The sequence below is a fragment of the Phyllobates terribilis genome, unplaced genomic scaffold, assembly GCF_046119375.1.
Source record: "Phyllobates terribilis strain yellow unplaced genomic scaffold, ASM4611937v1 Scaffold_1__5_contigs__length_1240528914, whole genome shotgun sequence".
In the NCBI taxonomy this organism is placed as follows: Eukaryota; Metazoa; Chordata; class Amphibia; order Anura; family Dendrobatidae; genus Phyllobates; species Phyllobates terribilis.
The window spans coordinates 367113279-367129802 of NW_027362761.1; the positions used below are offsets into that span (position 1 = coordinate 367113279).

Genomic DNA, 16524 nt, shown 5'->3' on the forward strand with positions numbered 1-16524 from the left:
TCCCGGAGAGGAAAGGAGCAGATTTCTCTGATAAGAGCTATTGCAAAGCTTCTTATTTTCAAACTTTTTTTTCAATAAATAAATAAACAATGGTCCACTTTCTCATTTAAAGAGTAACATTTCCATTCTCTTGCACAGCTATCTCATACGTTTTTAGTAATATAAATTAGGAATGCAAATAAATTATGGGATTACTTAGGAAGTTAGGATGATACACTAAACCAAAATAAACTAGCATTTTAGTTAGAGAGAGAACGGTCTGGAAACAGTAGATATGCTGAAGCCATCCTAATAGGCTTCTTTTTCTGCAGTCTTCGTAAAGCCATTCATTTGCATATGCTAATGACCGTGGATATCTTTTTTTTTATATTAAGCCCTGCCAGCTAACAACTCATAAGCTAATTTTTTTAATGCCAACATATGGCTAATACTGTAATAGAAATGCTCAAGAAGAGCTGCAGTAGTCATAATTGCTGCAAGTTCTTGGCTGTTTGCTGCTGTAGTTTGGATGTGATTTGTCAATGCTCAATGTTCTATGGATGCCAAGTAGTTCTGCTGATCATACACTTCTCACTTGTACAAAGTGCGCTGCATTACGCAGCAGGGATCAGCGAAAAGGGAAACATGCTGAAGTAGATCAAAGTAAAAACTCATGTCATGTGAAAACGGATTAGCATATCGTTGTGCGGCCTCATTCACTGCAGTCAGATATTTTTAATTATGGAGATGCAGAGCACAGGCAGTATATCAAACCAGCGTCTTTATCAGTAAAGGTGAATAATATGCTTTAGACTAGTAGATATCCTGTCCCAGGGCGGTGACCGTAATAGAAAATGCATCCACTTAAGGGCAGAGTTCTTGTCCCAGGGCAATGACTGCAATATATCCATGCTCCCGTAAATTACTTAGTGGAATTGGGAATAATAGTTGTAATGCAAAGGCATCAGCTATTTCTAATACACAAAATACCCAGGACAAATCAATGTGGAGGTACCTTACATGTTACTGTGCTAGCCAAATCAGTGTCGCAGCTCACTGTGTGATTGGATGATGTAACCGCCTTCTTCACGCTTCTTCCCCCATGCACTTCGATGTATGAACTGAATGCAGAAGTATTTGCTGGGCACAAGAGCAACTGATCCGAGAGGTGAGCATTCTCCATGCCCCAGTGTTTGGGCAGCAGTAACTGCTAAGCACAGTAACCACAAAGCATGTGACTCGCCCCCTGGGCCGTGGGGCACGCGGATCCGGGCAATAGGGAGACGCTGGGAGTAGTAGTGGCGGCCCGGTCCCGCGGCTCAGGGTGGTCAGACCAATGGTAGTCTGCTACGTACCGTTGATAATGTCTGACTACGCCACCCGTGGATTGCGGTTATTAGGAACCGCCGCTGCAAGGCAGTCCGCTGGGGCTGATGATGTATGCAGCTGGGATGGTGTGACTCCCCACGGGAAGAGTGCGGCCCCAGGGCAGTGTAGTGAATGGTGGGAGTGATGGTGGTGAGAGTCCCAGTACCGGTAGTGCTGGAGGAGCGAAAGAGCACACAGACAACGTACTGCAGTCCAACGTCTTTTACTCACAGTTCAGGTACTCCAGGTCACTTCTGTACAGGTAGTGACCGCCCGAGCCATGCTGCGTCCACCAGGTGAGGGGCTCGGTCAACTCCCAGGCAGTTCAGGAGTATGGCACAGGACCCCCTTCTTTCCTTTCTCTGGCCTGCCTCACCAGTGACCCACTTTTGTCCGGTCGCCGTGGACCTGCGCAGGTAAACGTGGGCCCCGTTCCCCGCTGTCCTTTATGGTGCCTTCCTAGCAGGTTTGATGAGGTGCTGCACCAATAAATGGTCACAGCCTCCGGTCTTTGGCTGAGGGTCGTTTCTCCTCCACCAACTTGGGATCCGGTACCCTTAATCTGCCTGACCCTTCACCCTGGATTCTCGTGGGTTCTTAGGGTCCCTTCCACCTTCTTGTTCCTGAGCCCTTCTGTTTCTCTCTCTTCTCCTTCTTTCCTGTTCTGTCTTCTCCTCCTTCCCTTGGCCTCTTCTCCAGGCCCACTTCTCCTTCTCCTCTCAGGCTCTGGCCTTTTCTCTAGGCCTGCCTCTGAGCAGAGCTCCTACAGAGCCTCTGCTCCCTGTCTTCTCTGACTGGACTTCTTCCAGAACTAAGATGGTGCCCACCTTTTATACCTCCCTCTAGCCATGAGCCCAGGTGACCAGCAACCAATGGGCTCCTACCTACGCTCAGGAACCAACCCCTATCTGCCCCTACAGCACTGGGTATTCCACCCCCCTCCCCACTCCAGCCAGGGACATAGTCGGTCGTGCCTGCACTTCTGTCTAGTGGGAGCACCGTTGAGCTGTCCCTCGGAAATGGGGTGTGTGTGCTGTATGCAGCTAACTGAGCCCTGGCCCATACTCCATCCTTACCCGGGAGTGGAATATCACACCTCTGGCAGAGGTGCAATACCCCTGTAGCGACCGAACCCTCGGGGCGCTACACATGCACCTCCTTATGCTTTCTAGCTGCCACGTCACACTACGTTACTGTACAGATGTGGCCACTGACTGAGAGTAGCAGGAGCTGCTCTCCACTACACTGGTGAGGAGGTAGTGCAACCTCATTCTCCTTGACCAACATGGCCCCAGCTGGTGAGTACGGGCCACGGTGTCCTCCATAGTATAAACAATTAATGTTAAATCCCCTATATATAATGTACACTGCTCAAAAAAATAAAGGGAACACTTAAACAACAGAATATAACTCCAAGTAAATCAAACTTCTGTGAAATCAAACTGTCCACTTTGATTGTCAATCTGTGTTGCTTCCTATTTCACATGCTGTTGTGCAAATGGAATAGACAATAGATGGAAATTATTGGCAATTATCAAGACACCCTGAATAAAGGAGTGGTTCTGCAGGTGGGGACCACAGACCACATCTCAGAACCAATGCTTTCTGGCTGATGTTTTGGTCACTTTTGAATGTTGGTTGTGCTTCCAAACTCGTGGTAGCATGAGAAGGACTCCACAACCCACAGAAGTTGCTCAGGTGGTGCAGCTCATCCAGGATGGTACATCAATGCGAGCTGTGGCAAGAAGGTTTGCTGTGTCTGTCAGGGTAGTGTCCAGAGGCTGGAAGCGCTACCAGGAGACAGGCCAGTACACCAGGGGACGTGGAGGGGGCCGTAGGAGGGCAACAACCCAGCAGCAGGACCGCTACCTCTGCCTTTGTGCAAGGAGGAACAGGAGGAGCCCTGCAAGATGACCTCCAGCAGGCCACAAATGTGCATGTGTCTGCACAAACGGTTAGAAACCGACTCCATGAGGGTGGTATGAGGGCCCGACGTCCACAGATGGGGGTTGCGCTCACAGCCCAACACCGTGCAGGACGCTTGCCATTTGCCACAGAACACCAGGATTGGTGAAGTTGCCACTGGCACCCTGTGCTCTTCACAGATGAGGTTCACACTGAGCACATGTGACAGACGTGACAGAGTCTGGAGACGCCGTGGAGAGTGATCTTCTGCCTGCAACATCCTTCAGGATGATCGGTTTGGCAGTGGGTCAGTAATGGTGTGGGGTGGCATTTCTTTGGAGGGCCGCACAGCCCTCCATGTGCTCACCAGAGGTAGCCTGACTGCCATTAGGTACCGAGAAGAGATCCTCAGACCCCTTGTGAGACAATATGCTGGTGCGGTTGGTCCTGGGTTCCTCCTAATGCAGGACAATGCCAGACCTCATGTGGCTGGAGTGTCAGCAGTTCCTGCAAGATGAAGGCATTGAAGCTATGGACTGGCCTGCCCGTTCCCCAGACCTGAATCTGATTGAGCAGATCTGGGACATCATGTCTCGCTCCATCCACCAACGTCACGTTGCACAACAGACTGTCCAGGAGTTGGCGGATGCTTTAGTCCAGATCTGGGAGGAACTCCCACAGGAGACCATCCGCAACCTCATCAGGAGCATGCCCAGGCATTGTAGGGAGGTCATACAGGCACGTGGAGGCCACATACAATACTGAGCCTCATTTTGACTTGTTTTAAGGACATTACATCAAAGTTGGATCAGCCTATAGTGTGTTTTTCCGCTTTAATTTTGGGGGTGACTCCAAATCCAGGCCTCCATTGGTTAATAAACTTGATATCCATTGACGATTTTTGTGTGATTTTGTTGTTAGCACATTTAACTTTGTACAGAACAAAGTATTCAATGAGAATATTTCATTCATTCAGATCTAGGATGTGTTATTTGAGTGTTCCCTTTATTTTTTTGAGCAGTGTATATATAGGTGCATCTCAATAAATGATTTTAACTTGTATACATTGTTATATTGTCTTATGGAATTACATAATGCATTTTTTTACTTGTGAGACAATAGGCAACATATACAGTGGGGAAAATAAGTATTTGATACACGGCCGGTTTTTGCAAGTTTTCCCACCTACAAAGAATGGAGAGGTCTGTTATTTTTATCATAGGTACACTTCAACAGAACTTAAAAATAAATACCAAAAAATCAAATATGTATGTTAGATGAGATACAATTAGGGTCACTTAACACTCTATACAAAGGATATTTGGTGTTCGCAGTGGGAAAGCTGTTAAAGTAGACTTCAACTGTCAGTGGAGTAACTAGAATCCGATGGGCCCCGATGCAAAATTTGGATGTGAGCCCCCCCCCCTTACACAACCCCCCACCTACCGCATGTTGGTCAAAATAAGTATTTGAACACCTACCAACCAGCAAGAATTCTGGCTCTCACAGACCTATTAATTTTTCTTTAAGAAGCCCTCCTACTCTGCACTCATTACTTGTATTAATTGCGCCTACTTAAACTCACTACCTGTATAAAAAAACACCTGTCCACACGCTCAATCAATCACACTCCAACCTCTCCATTGTGGCCAAGGCCAAAGAGCTGTCTAAGGACACCGGATACAAAATTGTAGACCTGCACAATGCTGGGATGGGCTACAGGAATAGACAAGCAGCTTGGTAAAAAGGCAACAACTGTTTGGCACAATTATTAGAAAATGGAAGAAACACAAGATGACTGTCAATCTTCCTTGGTCGGGGCTTCATGCAAGATCTCGCCTCGTGGGATAAGGATGATTTTGAGAGGTCAGGAATCTGCCCAGAACTACATGGGAGGACCTCGTCATTGACCTGAAGAGAGCTAGGAACACAATTTCAAACATTACCGTTAGTAGCACTGTACGCTGTCATGGATTAAAATCCTGCAAGGCATGCAAGATCCCCCTGCTCACGCCAGTACATGTCCAGGCCTGTTTGAAGTTCAGCATTGACAATCTGGATGATCCAGAGGATGCATAGGAGAAGGTCATGTGGTTAGATGAGACCAAAATAGAAATCAACTCCACTCGCCATGTTTGAAGGAAGAAGGATGAGTACAACCCCAAGAACACCGTCCCAACCGTGTGAAGCATGGTGGGGGAAACCTCATACTTTGGGGGTTTTTTTGCAAAGGGGACAGGACGACTGCACCGTATTGAAGGGAGGATGGATGGGGTCATTTTTCAGGTTTTCCATAGCGACTACAATGGAATCCCGATCACACGGTCCAGACGACTCCCTTCTTAGGTATCGGCAAGCAATCAGTGAGCGCATGGCGTCACACCTCTGGATTCCAGTGCATGCAATACATGTTTACGCCCTCCGTACGGTCACTGTCAGCTTCACGATAGCCCAATTAATATTATTCACTGCCACCACCTTACAGATATGAAATATAATACAGGCCTGGGTGGACGCCTGCGTTCTGGTATCGTATATGGCTTTGGGGGAGGGAACAATTACAGAACAAAAGAAACAGAACTATTACATTTTACATTTAATCCAAAAGGGAGGCAGTGTTTTGGAAAAATATATGCAAGGATTTCACAAAGGAGACATTACAATACATAATATGCAGTTACACAAAATAATAAGGATTAAAGAAGAAACTTACTCTATACCATTGCAGTGATGACTCAGCATAGGTGGAGGGGAGACGCTCCAGATTTGAGTAGACTGTTATCGAACAGGATCCATTGCATATATTAAATATGTACTACGCAATGAATGAATCTCAAACCACAGCAAACTATTTTATGCTGAAGGGAGAGACTTGCCCACACCCCCCTGAGCTGACATCACAAGGGCTGGGCTCCACCCTTCATGTCTTTATTAAAAACTTCTGAGATAACTTATGATGTTGATCCCAGAAGCCCAAAAGTGATACTAAATTTTCTATTATGATTTTACCTTCATTTAGAGACCACACATCGCGCTGTTGCCGTCTGCCATTCTGGTGCTTTTGCACTACAGCTCCTCCACGTAGGGGTTTATGGTTACGAAAAAAATGAGCATATTGCTTCTTGGCTGACCCTACCACTAAAAATATAGGTCCCATTATTATCAGAATTATGGAACTTCAGTTATTCCATATTTCGTATTGGTGCCAGCGAGACTATAGATTTTCTTTTGAAGCTCGGGAAGCAGCTTCAACAGTTACATGTAAATTATTGCAAGCCTGCTTCTAATCACCCCCTGCGTCTGCCAGGGAGAAAGATGCTCGCATTTTAATTAGGTTGTGGCTTTACAAGTCACTTCTACTGTAGGTGATAATTTGCAGAGAGACAGATGCTGGACTGTCAGCTCTCCTGTGACAAATGGGGGATGAGGGAGGGGTGAGCAGGCTTCAGGGGAAGAAAGAAAGAATGTATTCAATATTTCTCAATATTTCCCTGACAGTCATGTATCACGAGATTTTGGCCTCCTCATCGAAGATGAGTCGTGGTGGGTCTTTCAGCATGACAATGACCTGAAGATGAATCATATGATTCATACTGAAAAAGTAAATTTTTTTCACAGAAATGTTGCTTTAGCCTCAAATTTCTCACTTTTGCAAGAGGTAACACCGCAAAGTGGACCTTTTGCCAAAAAGTTATGTTTGGACAAATGGCAGGGCTTGGATCGGAAGGAGCAATATTTGAATTTTGGAACACAAATTTAACTAAAAAGAGAAGGTGGGCACCATGTCCTATTTTTATGGCCCCCAAGTTGCCTAAATGGCAGAAACTACCCCCCCCCCAAAGTGACCCCATTTTGGAAATTAGACCCATCAAGGATTTTATCCAGGGGTATAGTGCGCATTTTGAATCCACAGGTACGACATATTATATGATGACCTAATGTTATCAAATTCTGTGTCGTACCTGTGAGTTCAAAAATGTTCGCTATACCCCTGGATAAAATCCTTGAGGGGTCTAGTTTCCAAAACTGGTTCACTTGTGGGGGTTTTCCACTGTTTAGGCACATCAGGAGCTCTCCAAACCCAACATGGCGTCTGCTCTCGATTCCAGCTAATTTTGTGCTCGAAAAGTCACACTGTGCTCCTTCCCTTCCGAGCCCTGCCGTGCGCCCAAACAGTGGTTTTCCCCCACATATGTGGTAACCACATGCTCAGGAGAAATTGCACAACAAATTTTGTGGTCCGTTTTCTCTTGTTACCCTTCTGAAAATAAAAAAAAAATTGGGTTTGAAAAGTTTTTTTGTGAAAAAAAGTTAAATGTTCATCTTTTCTTTCCACGTTTCTTCGGTTGCTGTTAAACACACGAAGGGTTAATAAACTTCTTGAATGTGATTTTGAGCACCTTGAGGGGTGCAGTTTTTTAGAATGGTGTCACTTTTTTGTATTTTCTGTCATATAGGCCCACCAAAGTCACTTCAAATGTAATGTGATCCCTAAAAAATGGTTTTGTAAATTTTGTTGGAAAAATGAGAAATTGCTGGTCAACTATTAACCCTTTTAACTTAACAAAAAACAATGTTTCAAAAATTGTGATGATGTAAAGTAGACATGTGGGAAATGTTATTTATTAACTATTTTGTGTGACAAAACACTGATTTAAGGTCATAAGAATTAAAAATTTGAAAATTGCAAAATTTTCACCAAATTTCCGTTTTCTTCACAAATCGAAGAAATTTTACCACTATCATGAAGTACAATATGTCACAAAAAACAGTTTTCAAATCATTGGGATCCGTTGAAGCATTCCAGAGTTATTACCTCATAAAGTGACACTGGTCAGAACTGTAAAATTGGTCATTAAGGTTAAAATTGTCTTGGTCACTAAGGCGTTAAAGAAGGGATAACGTATTCTCCAATGAATTCCTGATACTTGATTGAATTCATCTTGACCTCCTACACACTGCAGCTTCCCAGTGCGCCAGGAAGCAAAGCAGTCACAAAGTGCATCAACGAGCCCCTGCTATGCTTCACTGTAGGCAGTGGGTTTTTTTTCAGGATAGACTTCATTTTTCCTTCTCTTAATATACAGAACTACTGATCCATAGTCCTGAAAAATTCCAGGTTTTTTTCATTACTCCGCAGAATCCCCAAACTTCTATGGGTTATTTTCATGGTCTTGAGCATATTGGAGATGACTTTTCATGTGCTTTTGGGTCAAGATAGGTGTATGTCTTGGAGTCCAGACATGGAGGCTTTCAGAGTTTATTTTGTGCCTTGCTGTGAAAAGGGGTTAACTCATTAAGACTATGCTACTCCAGTCAGGGAAATGCCAGCACTTTTGCTGACGTGGATGAGCGGATGCACCTACTCTTGTCCTGCCTGGCTTCTCCTTAGCTCCCACCATTTTGGTGGAGTTGCTTCAAATGGGCATGAAAATGCTAAGTCGCTAAATTTTTGCTCAACACCACGATGGGTGAAAAATTTGTGACTTTTGAAAGTGTTTTCTGGTGAAAATACTTTTGTGAATTGCCCCCTGTATTCAAAATATGCTTCCAACAATATCTCTAGGAATGTTCAATGCCTTTGCTGTATTTTTTTTGTATCTTTTGTTCTTTGTGCTATATGGTGATCTCTTAACTGTTTGGATTACTCTCTTGACTTGGCCATATATCAAAAATGCTATGAAATGTTAGTCTTCAAACTCCTAGTCAGTCCAAGTGTTTGATTTGTTTTATCTTGTGCACGCCTGATGCATCTAATGAAACCTCTAGTTCGTTAGATCAGTTGTGCTTTGGACAACACCTGAATTGCAAATATGTGCTCTTAGACAAGTGTCAGCAAAAAAAAATACACAATTGCAATCTGCTCATATTTGCATTTTTGCATTTCTTTTGCTGCATCTTCACCTTACTTATGTGTTTTTGGTACAGATTTTATGCAGCTTTTTGTGTGTTTCTTTTCATACAGAAAAGCAGTGTTTCAACACTTAAGAATTGCATTTTTTACATGCTTTTTTTTAAGCTCCCCATAAACGCTTAAAGGGGAAATATGCAGCAAAAAAATGCACAGTTCAACAGTTTCTTTAAATGTACAGTTGGCATGAGTTTTCATGAAACAATATCCACTTTGCTTCAACTGTTAAATGCAGTAGATTTTTTTTTTCCCGAATTAAAATGCAGCGTTTACATCTGGAACAGATATGGACAGAAGAGGTCCCTTGTGCAAATACAGTATATGGGCCCTTTGCAGTCCAATAATGTGTGTGTGTGTGAGAGAGACAGAAGCTATTTAATGGTTTGGAGGTGAAAATGGCTCCCTTACCTCTTGGGCCCTTATGTGGCTGCACAGGTTGCACCAATGGTATCTCCACCTCTGGTTTGCACTGTCTGGGAACATGGCCTTATGAGGGATTCTATTCAGGGTATTGAATAATTGTGAGACTGTAGTAGTCATTAAAAGTGGAAGTTTGTGTTGAATTTAGAGAAACCACATGCTATATTATTTGTGCTTAGCTATTTAATTTGTTCTTGTTTGATTTTGTTTAGTGGAAACAGCAGAAAGTTTGTTTGCTAAGAAACCTAATTTTCAATTGGTGTTGAACAATTTTGATTACATCTACAGTTAGGTCCAGAAATATTTGGACAGTGACACAAGTGGTGGCATTTTAGCTGTTTACCAAAACATATTCAAGATGGTTATAAAATTATTATGGGCTTAAAGTGCAGACTTTCAGCATTAATTTGAGAGTATTCACATCCTAATTGCAATAAGGGTTTAGGAATTACAGCTCTTTCTAAACGTTTCACAGAATATTTTTGGTCAATCCCTTTTAATCAAGGTATTCCTGTATAGGTGTAACTGTACACTGTAGGTGGAAGCCTAACACCTTTTATTAGGGTTTCCATGGAAAGGTTTGCACAAATCACTCCATTTAGCAAGTCCTAGGGGAACCATGAAATTCACCTTTTAACCCATACACAGAGATCTGACTTACCCAGGGCCCCCTGGGTTACATCGTCACTGGTATGGCTGAGAATTGTCATGATGCCGGGTCTAAACAGAGAGGTTAAAGTCTGGAACAGAATCGCAAGACAGTTGCGATTATTCAGAAAAATGAGTTAAGATTCAGGAACAAAACGCAAGGAGATTCAGGATACAGGACTAAACAAAACAGACCAGGGTAAGAACAATCTATAACTGGCAACACTGCCAAGGAAGCTGCGGAATGTTTAAATAGAATGTGTCCCCATCCAAAGATACAGCAAGTAGCTAATTAGATTAAAAATATTAAGGTATTCACCTACAAGCTCCTTTTCTGGACAGTAGGACAAGTCCCAGCAATCATTTAACCGAACTGCGTTTGTGTCCTCCTCAATGAAAGTTCAAAACCACTTAGCAACAGATACAGAAGTAGTAGGGGTTAATTCAGATATAGATTTATTTATCCCTTTTTGGAGTTTTTATGTGTTACAAAATTAAACCACAATGGCTGTAATTAGGATTTTATTATTTTGATCAACAGAAAAATATAGTCATTGATGTCAAAGTTGAAACCAATCTCTACAAAGTGTTCATCCATAATAAAGGGAAAATCCAGTCAAATTATTATTCTTGCGTCATCCATATATGAGAGACCTGTCTGTGGTCTTAGCTCGCCACTGATCTATCGAGCGCATAAATCCCTTTTGGCTCTATTTGAAAGATTTCTGCTACTAGAAATCTGACATAACCAATCAAAAGGCCATTGAAATCAATAGTTGACAGTGTGCGTAGAATGTTGTATTAGATTTCTAGTAATGGAAAGCTCTGAGCATTGCCCAAGGGGTTAAACCATTCTATGGAACAGGATTGCTATGTGGTGGCCTCACCAGCTAAACATGATGTGGCTTCATTACGAATAGTTAAGGAGTTTACTAAAATAAACTTGCACAGATTTTGTTAATCATTAATTTGTCTCATTAAACCAGTTTAACATTATAGTAAGCCCAAAGGATATATTATGTTGCTAAGCCAGAAGTTACTACAGTATCAGAAAAGCTTAGTCTATAGGTGTGTCCAAGTGTATTAGGGGGGAAAAAAGGCATTTAGAATATTTCCTTAGCCTAAAACTAGGCACAATATGGTCGTCAACTCACCTTTTAGAGATTGTACTGTAGAGCACAACTCCTATGAGACATGGTAATAAGGTATTGGATATAAAGACAAACTACAAATAACTAATTAAAAGCAAACAGGAGAAAATGAATTAATTCAATCTAAATATATGCTACTAAAATGGTGAAAAAAAAACACTATTGTATGTTAAATGTTTATTATATAGCAGAGTATAAACCTGAAACCGGGAAAACCCTATCCAGGGAAGTTTAGGGTTTTTGGTAGAGGCTGATCTTAGAAGGAGAAAAATAATATTGACTCATTTGTGATGCTTCCATTTTAAGTAGATGTTTAATAATGAAATGACCAATGATTGAGATAATACAGGATCTAGATTGACAATGAAGTGATTAGGAACTGTATAAATGGTTGTATAAACTTGGACATATTATAACCAGCTGCATACTGTACACCTAAAGTAACCACACTATGGATGAGTACGCTGGGTAACGTGAAGGATTAGTGCATTGTCCTTGTTTGTACACATTGCATTTTTGCTGCATTTTTTCCTGATGCCGGCAAAATATATGATAATCCTGAAGTCTCATGCACATGTTGCTTATTTGTGACTTGCAGATTTGGTGCAGACTTAAATCTGCAGCGTGTAAATTTTCAGTGTTTTTGCTGCAGATTTCACCCATACTAATAGGGAGTAGGGAAAAATCTGCACCAAAAACGCAAGTAATAAATGCAGCAAAAACACGCATTTTTGCCTCTGCGTTCTTCCTGCCGAGGGATGCAGAAATGGTGCAGAAATTTCTGCACCAAATACTTAACGTGTGCACATAGCCTTATACTCACGAGCCTTTTGTCCTTATTTTTCCAACTAATTGTTTCTGTCTTATACTAATGCTTTATAATAAGTCATTAAATGCTAGTGGCTATGTGAAACTGAATATATAAAATTGCAGGTACTTCAGTAATTTAAATAATTCTAATGTAAATAGGTCACATCATACACAGAAAACTCCTCAAAAATAAGTTAATACCATCAGGATAGTAAGGACAACTTCTATACATGAATGATGACTCCTAATTAAGCTGATATATTAAGGTCTACACTTGTCCTGTATGGAGAGGAGTCTTCTGTTTCCACTCCAGACCAAATACAGCACATTTTAAGGAAAGCCATATCCTCTAATGGAACTGACCCTTAATATATTTGGTGACAAAATACACCACTTTTGTACCGTAGCTGTCCTTCTACAATCAGTCTCATGCTTACATAATTTTCGAATTCAGACCTTGTAAGGTGACCAGTTTCCAGTCTCTTTAAGCTGCTGTGTCTGCCCCTTTGAGCGTATGCCAACCATGCTCTTAAGGGAGAATATCTTTATAGTATGACTTGCAATACATGTCATGACGAATGGACCCGTGCGAAAAAAAACCTCCCAGTCTCTATAGAAAAACTCTATAGCAAATAGTGTTTGAGACCTAACAATTACATATTTTGGGTTAATTTCTTGGTTTGATTAGCCTTTTTCTGTCTATTATTGCTTATAAATGGAAACGGATGACCACAAAGGAATAGCCACACTTGTTATACGTATACCAGTGTTGTTCAATATCCCTGAAACCTATTTGAATGTACAGTAGTTGGAGACTTTTTTTGCTTTATTAAATCTTATTACTAATAACTTTTGTGTCTCAAATCTTAGTAGTATAGTATTTCTCGGCACTGAAATATAATTATCAACAGTGAAACTTGAGCCTAAAATAAGTCTCAAAATTGGAGTTATACGTCGTTTTGTTAGATTAGTTTGATTAGATTAGTATTTTATTGTATGCATTTTGCTTTAACGTTTATAGAATACTTCTTTCTTGTTTGACATGACATACAGTTGTTTTCTTTTACTATTTGTGCAAGAAACTCCTTTTACCAACAAAACTTTCAGCGGATTGTTTGCACATAATAATTTGACCATATTATTCTATATTGTTGAATAGGTATTAAGGAACAATGACAGATACAGTGATTGGAAACTCTTCTAACCGTTGGATGTGTCCCAATGACAGACAAATGGGTCTTCGATCTAAGTAAGTGTTCTATTTGATTTTGGATTCCATGAATTATTTAGTTAAGAATTAGAAATAATGAATTTAGGTTGATGGTTAACGAGCAGTTCGATTATATGTCTTGATCAATATTAAAAACGGCAAAAAAAAAAAAAAGAAAAATACAAACAAATATGAAATAATATTTCAAACGCCACACAGGAAACAATTGAAATAAACATTACAATTTTAGCTTCACCTAATAATCCTGAAAGTTAGATGAATGGTCTAATAATATAACTCTAAATAAGATCATGCAATTGGAAAGAGTTTATACAGACCCTGAAATCTATGCGTGCCTGAATACATAAATAACAATGAATGCAATTAATAATGAATGAAAGTCGATCAATATGAATCAAAAAACAAATATATCCTATGTTCTCATCAAATCCTGAGCAATAAATAAGGCCATGTTTCCATATGCAAAACTGCTGCTGTTTCCTACAGGTGTCTGAACTAATGCATGCAACAGCAATCTGCTCTGATTATTACATTTTTATTGCATTTTTTTAATGTATTTCCCCTTTTTATTAATTTATTATTATTTAAATTTATAGTGCCATTTATTCCATGGCGCTTTACATGTGAAAAAGGGGTATACATACAAAAACAATTACTATAATCTTGAACAAAACCTGACAGCTACTGGTACAGGAGGAGCGAGGACCCTGCCCGTGATGGCTCACAATCTACAGAGGATGGGTGAGGATACAGTAGGTGAGGGCAGAGCTGGTCGTGCAGCGGTATGGTGGAGCGGTGGTTACTGCAGGTTGTAGGCTTGTCGGAAGAGGTGGGTCTTCAGGTTAATTTTGAAGGTTTCCACGGTAGGCGAGAGTCTGATATGTTAGGGTAGAGAATTCCAGAGTAGGGGAGATATACGGGAGAAATCTTGTATGCGATTGTGAGAAGAGGAGATAAGAGGGGAGTAAAGCAGGAGATCTTGTGAGGATTGGAGGTTGCGTGCAGGTAAGTGACTAGGTCACAGATGTATGGAGGAGACAGGGTGTGGATGACTTTGTATGCCAAGGTTAGGGTTTTGAACTGGAGTCTCTGGATAATGGGGAGCCAGTGAAGGGATTGACAGAGGAGAGAGGCCAGGGAATAGCGGGGGGACAGGTGGATTAGTCAAGCAGCAGAGTTTAGGATAGATTGGAGGGGTGCAATTTGTTTTTGGTTCAGATTTAAAGCAGCATTTTTAATGCAGAGATGCTGGGATTCTGCACTTGGAAAACCTGTCATCAGGATTTTATACCCCCAAACTAATGGTGTGTGTGTGTGTGTGTGTGTGTTTATATAGATATAGATAGATATGCGCTTTAATGCTGATTAAATTTGTAGCTTTTCTTGTAGAAATACCATTTTGCTGTTTTAGAGAAATCTATAGTTGAGATTGTATGCTAATGAGTTACAAGTGCAGTGCGGTGTGTGGTGCACTTACAGCTCTCCTGTTACTCTGCCTTTTCCCCACCTGCCTCCTGTCTTGAAGTCTCTCATGTTTCAATGATCTGTCAAATAGACAGGAGGCAGGCAGCCGGTGGGGAAAAGGCAATGAAGGAGGAGAGCTGTAAGTGCAGCGCACATCCCACTGCACTTGCAGCTCATTAGTTAAACACAGTGTATATTCTGCACACAAAAAACAATGTAAATAAAGCAGTGTTTATGACACTAAATTCCTACTGTATGTATGTGTTTATACGGTACTTGTGTAATATTATTATTCTTGGCATTTAAGGGGTCGTCATATGGTTGCCATACAGTGGGGGGGGGGTCTCACTTGGGATCCCCCTACAATTACTAGAGCTGAGAACCATAATCGCTCTGGTCAATCCTGCCCATTCATACTGTATATGATTTGCTTATATATTTGAAAAGTAACACATATACCTTTACAATGTCCATTGCACGACAAGTGTTCGGTCAGCCACGACTTCTACCAGCAATATTAGCTATTCAATGGGGATTTCAGAAGCTACACCCACAATGAACAGCTGAATGCCAGAACACTTAATCTGAAAAAGGGGTTGTACTGAATATTTTCAGGGTAACTCTGGTAAAAGAGGTTTTCTTATGAAGACATCACCCTGGTTGAAAGGTGATCACTGATCGTCTTATCTGCCTCTAACTATGTTTTCCACTAAAAGAATATGAATGAATATCCTACAATATATAAACAGCCCACAAGTTAAGCAAGAGACCCAGTGTAGACAAAGTCCATTCCAGCGCAACTACACACCTGTGCTAGTACCGCAACTGAAATCATAGCAATTAACTCCTAATGCAGCAGTCAAGCTTGATCACGACACTATCGGCCTTAACATGGAGATATCCTTTATATAATCCTTCATATAAAGTTCTTGGGGCTCCCTCTTGTAATAGCCTGTTAAGGCATATTAGAGATGCATGTATGCAAAAATTTGCAGAATCTTTTTCTTTTTTTCCTTTTAAAACCCCTTTTTTACAAGATTAGAAAAAGACAATTGGGTCTTGTAAGAAAAATAAATAAATTATACAAGCTATAGTTTTGTTCCTGAAATACATTTTCTTGTATAAAACGCATATAAGAAGTGGAATGCCAAGGACGGGCAAAATAAGGAGAACGTCTAGTGTAGGTCTGCTAGAGCGGGACTGAGACAAGCTATGGCTATAGGATATTGGGTATCTTCATGTTATACATGATTTCATTAATATATTACTAAATTGAATAAATATTAAACCTTTGCGCCTGAAGTGAATGATGGAAATCAAGGGACGTTTCTGTTTGGAAATGGATATAATTTCTTTTAAAGGGGACCTGTCAAACTTTTGTTCCCCAAACCATTAATATAGTTGTGTTGACCTTTTGAAAAAAATAAGTTAGTTAAATCCTTTGACTGCAAAGTGCTGCTTCAGTGGTGAGAAATCATGAAAGTTCATCCTGGAAGTGCATTAAGGTGTGATGATGCACTTATAGCTTCTTGGCTTCCACTGTATTACCAAACTAGCAGCACCCTCCCCTGGCTGACTGACAGGTCATTTGCTCTTATATAGGGAAGCACGGTGGCTCAGTGGTTGGCACTGCAGCC

General features: G+C 41.2%; 1 protein-coding gene across 2 annotated transcripts in view; it reads left to right on the forward strand.

Annotated features, from left to right (window-relative positions):
• Positions 1–16524, forward strand: part of RPH3A (rabphilin 3A) — a 472799-nt gene that overhangs the window by 128064 nt on the left and 328211 nt on the right. For both annotated transcript variants that reach the window (XM_073676355.1, XM_073676354.1), the window contains exon 3: positions 13352–13441. In XM_073676355.1, coding sequence (XP_073532456.1) covers positions 13365–13441 — 77 coding nt within the window. In that variant the 5' untranslated portion in view covers positions 13352–13364. The remainder of the gene's footprint in view (positions 1–13351; positions 13442–16524) is intronic.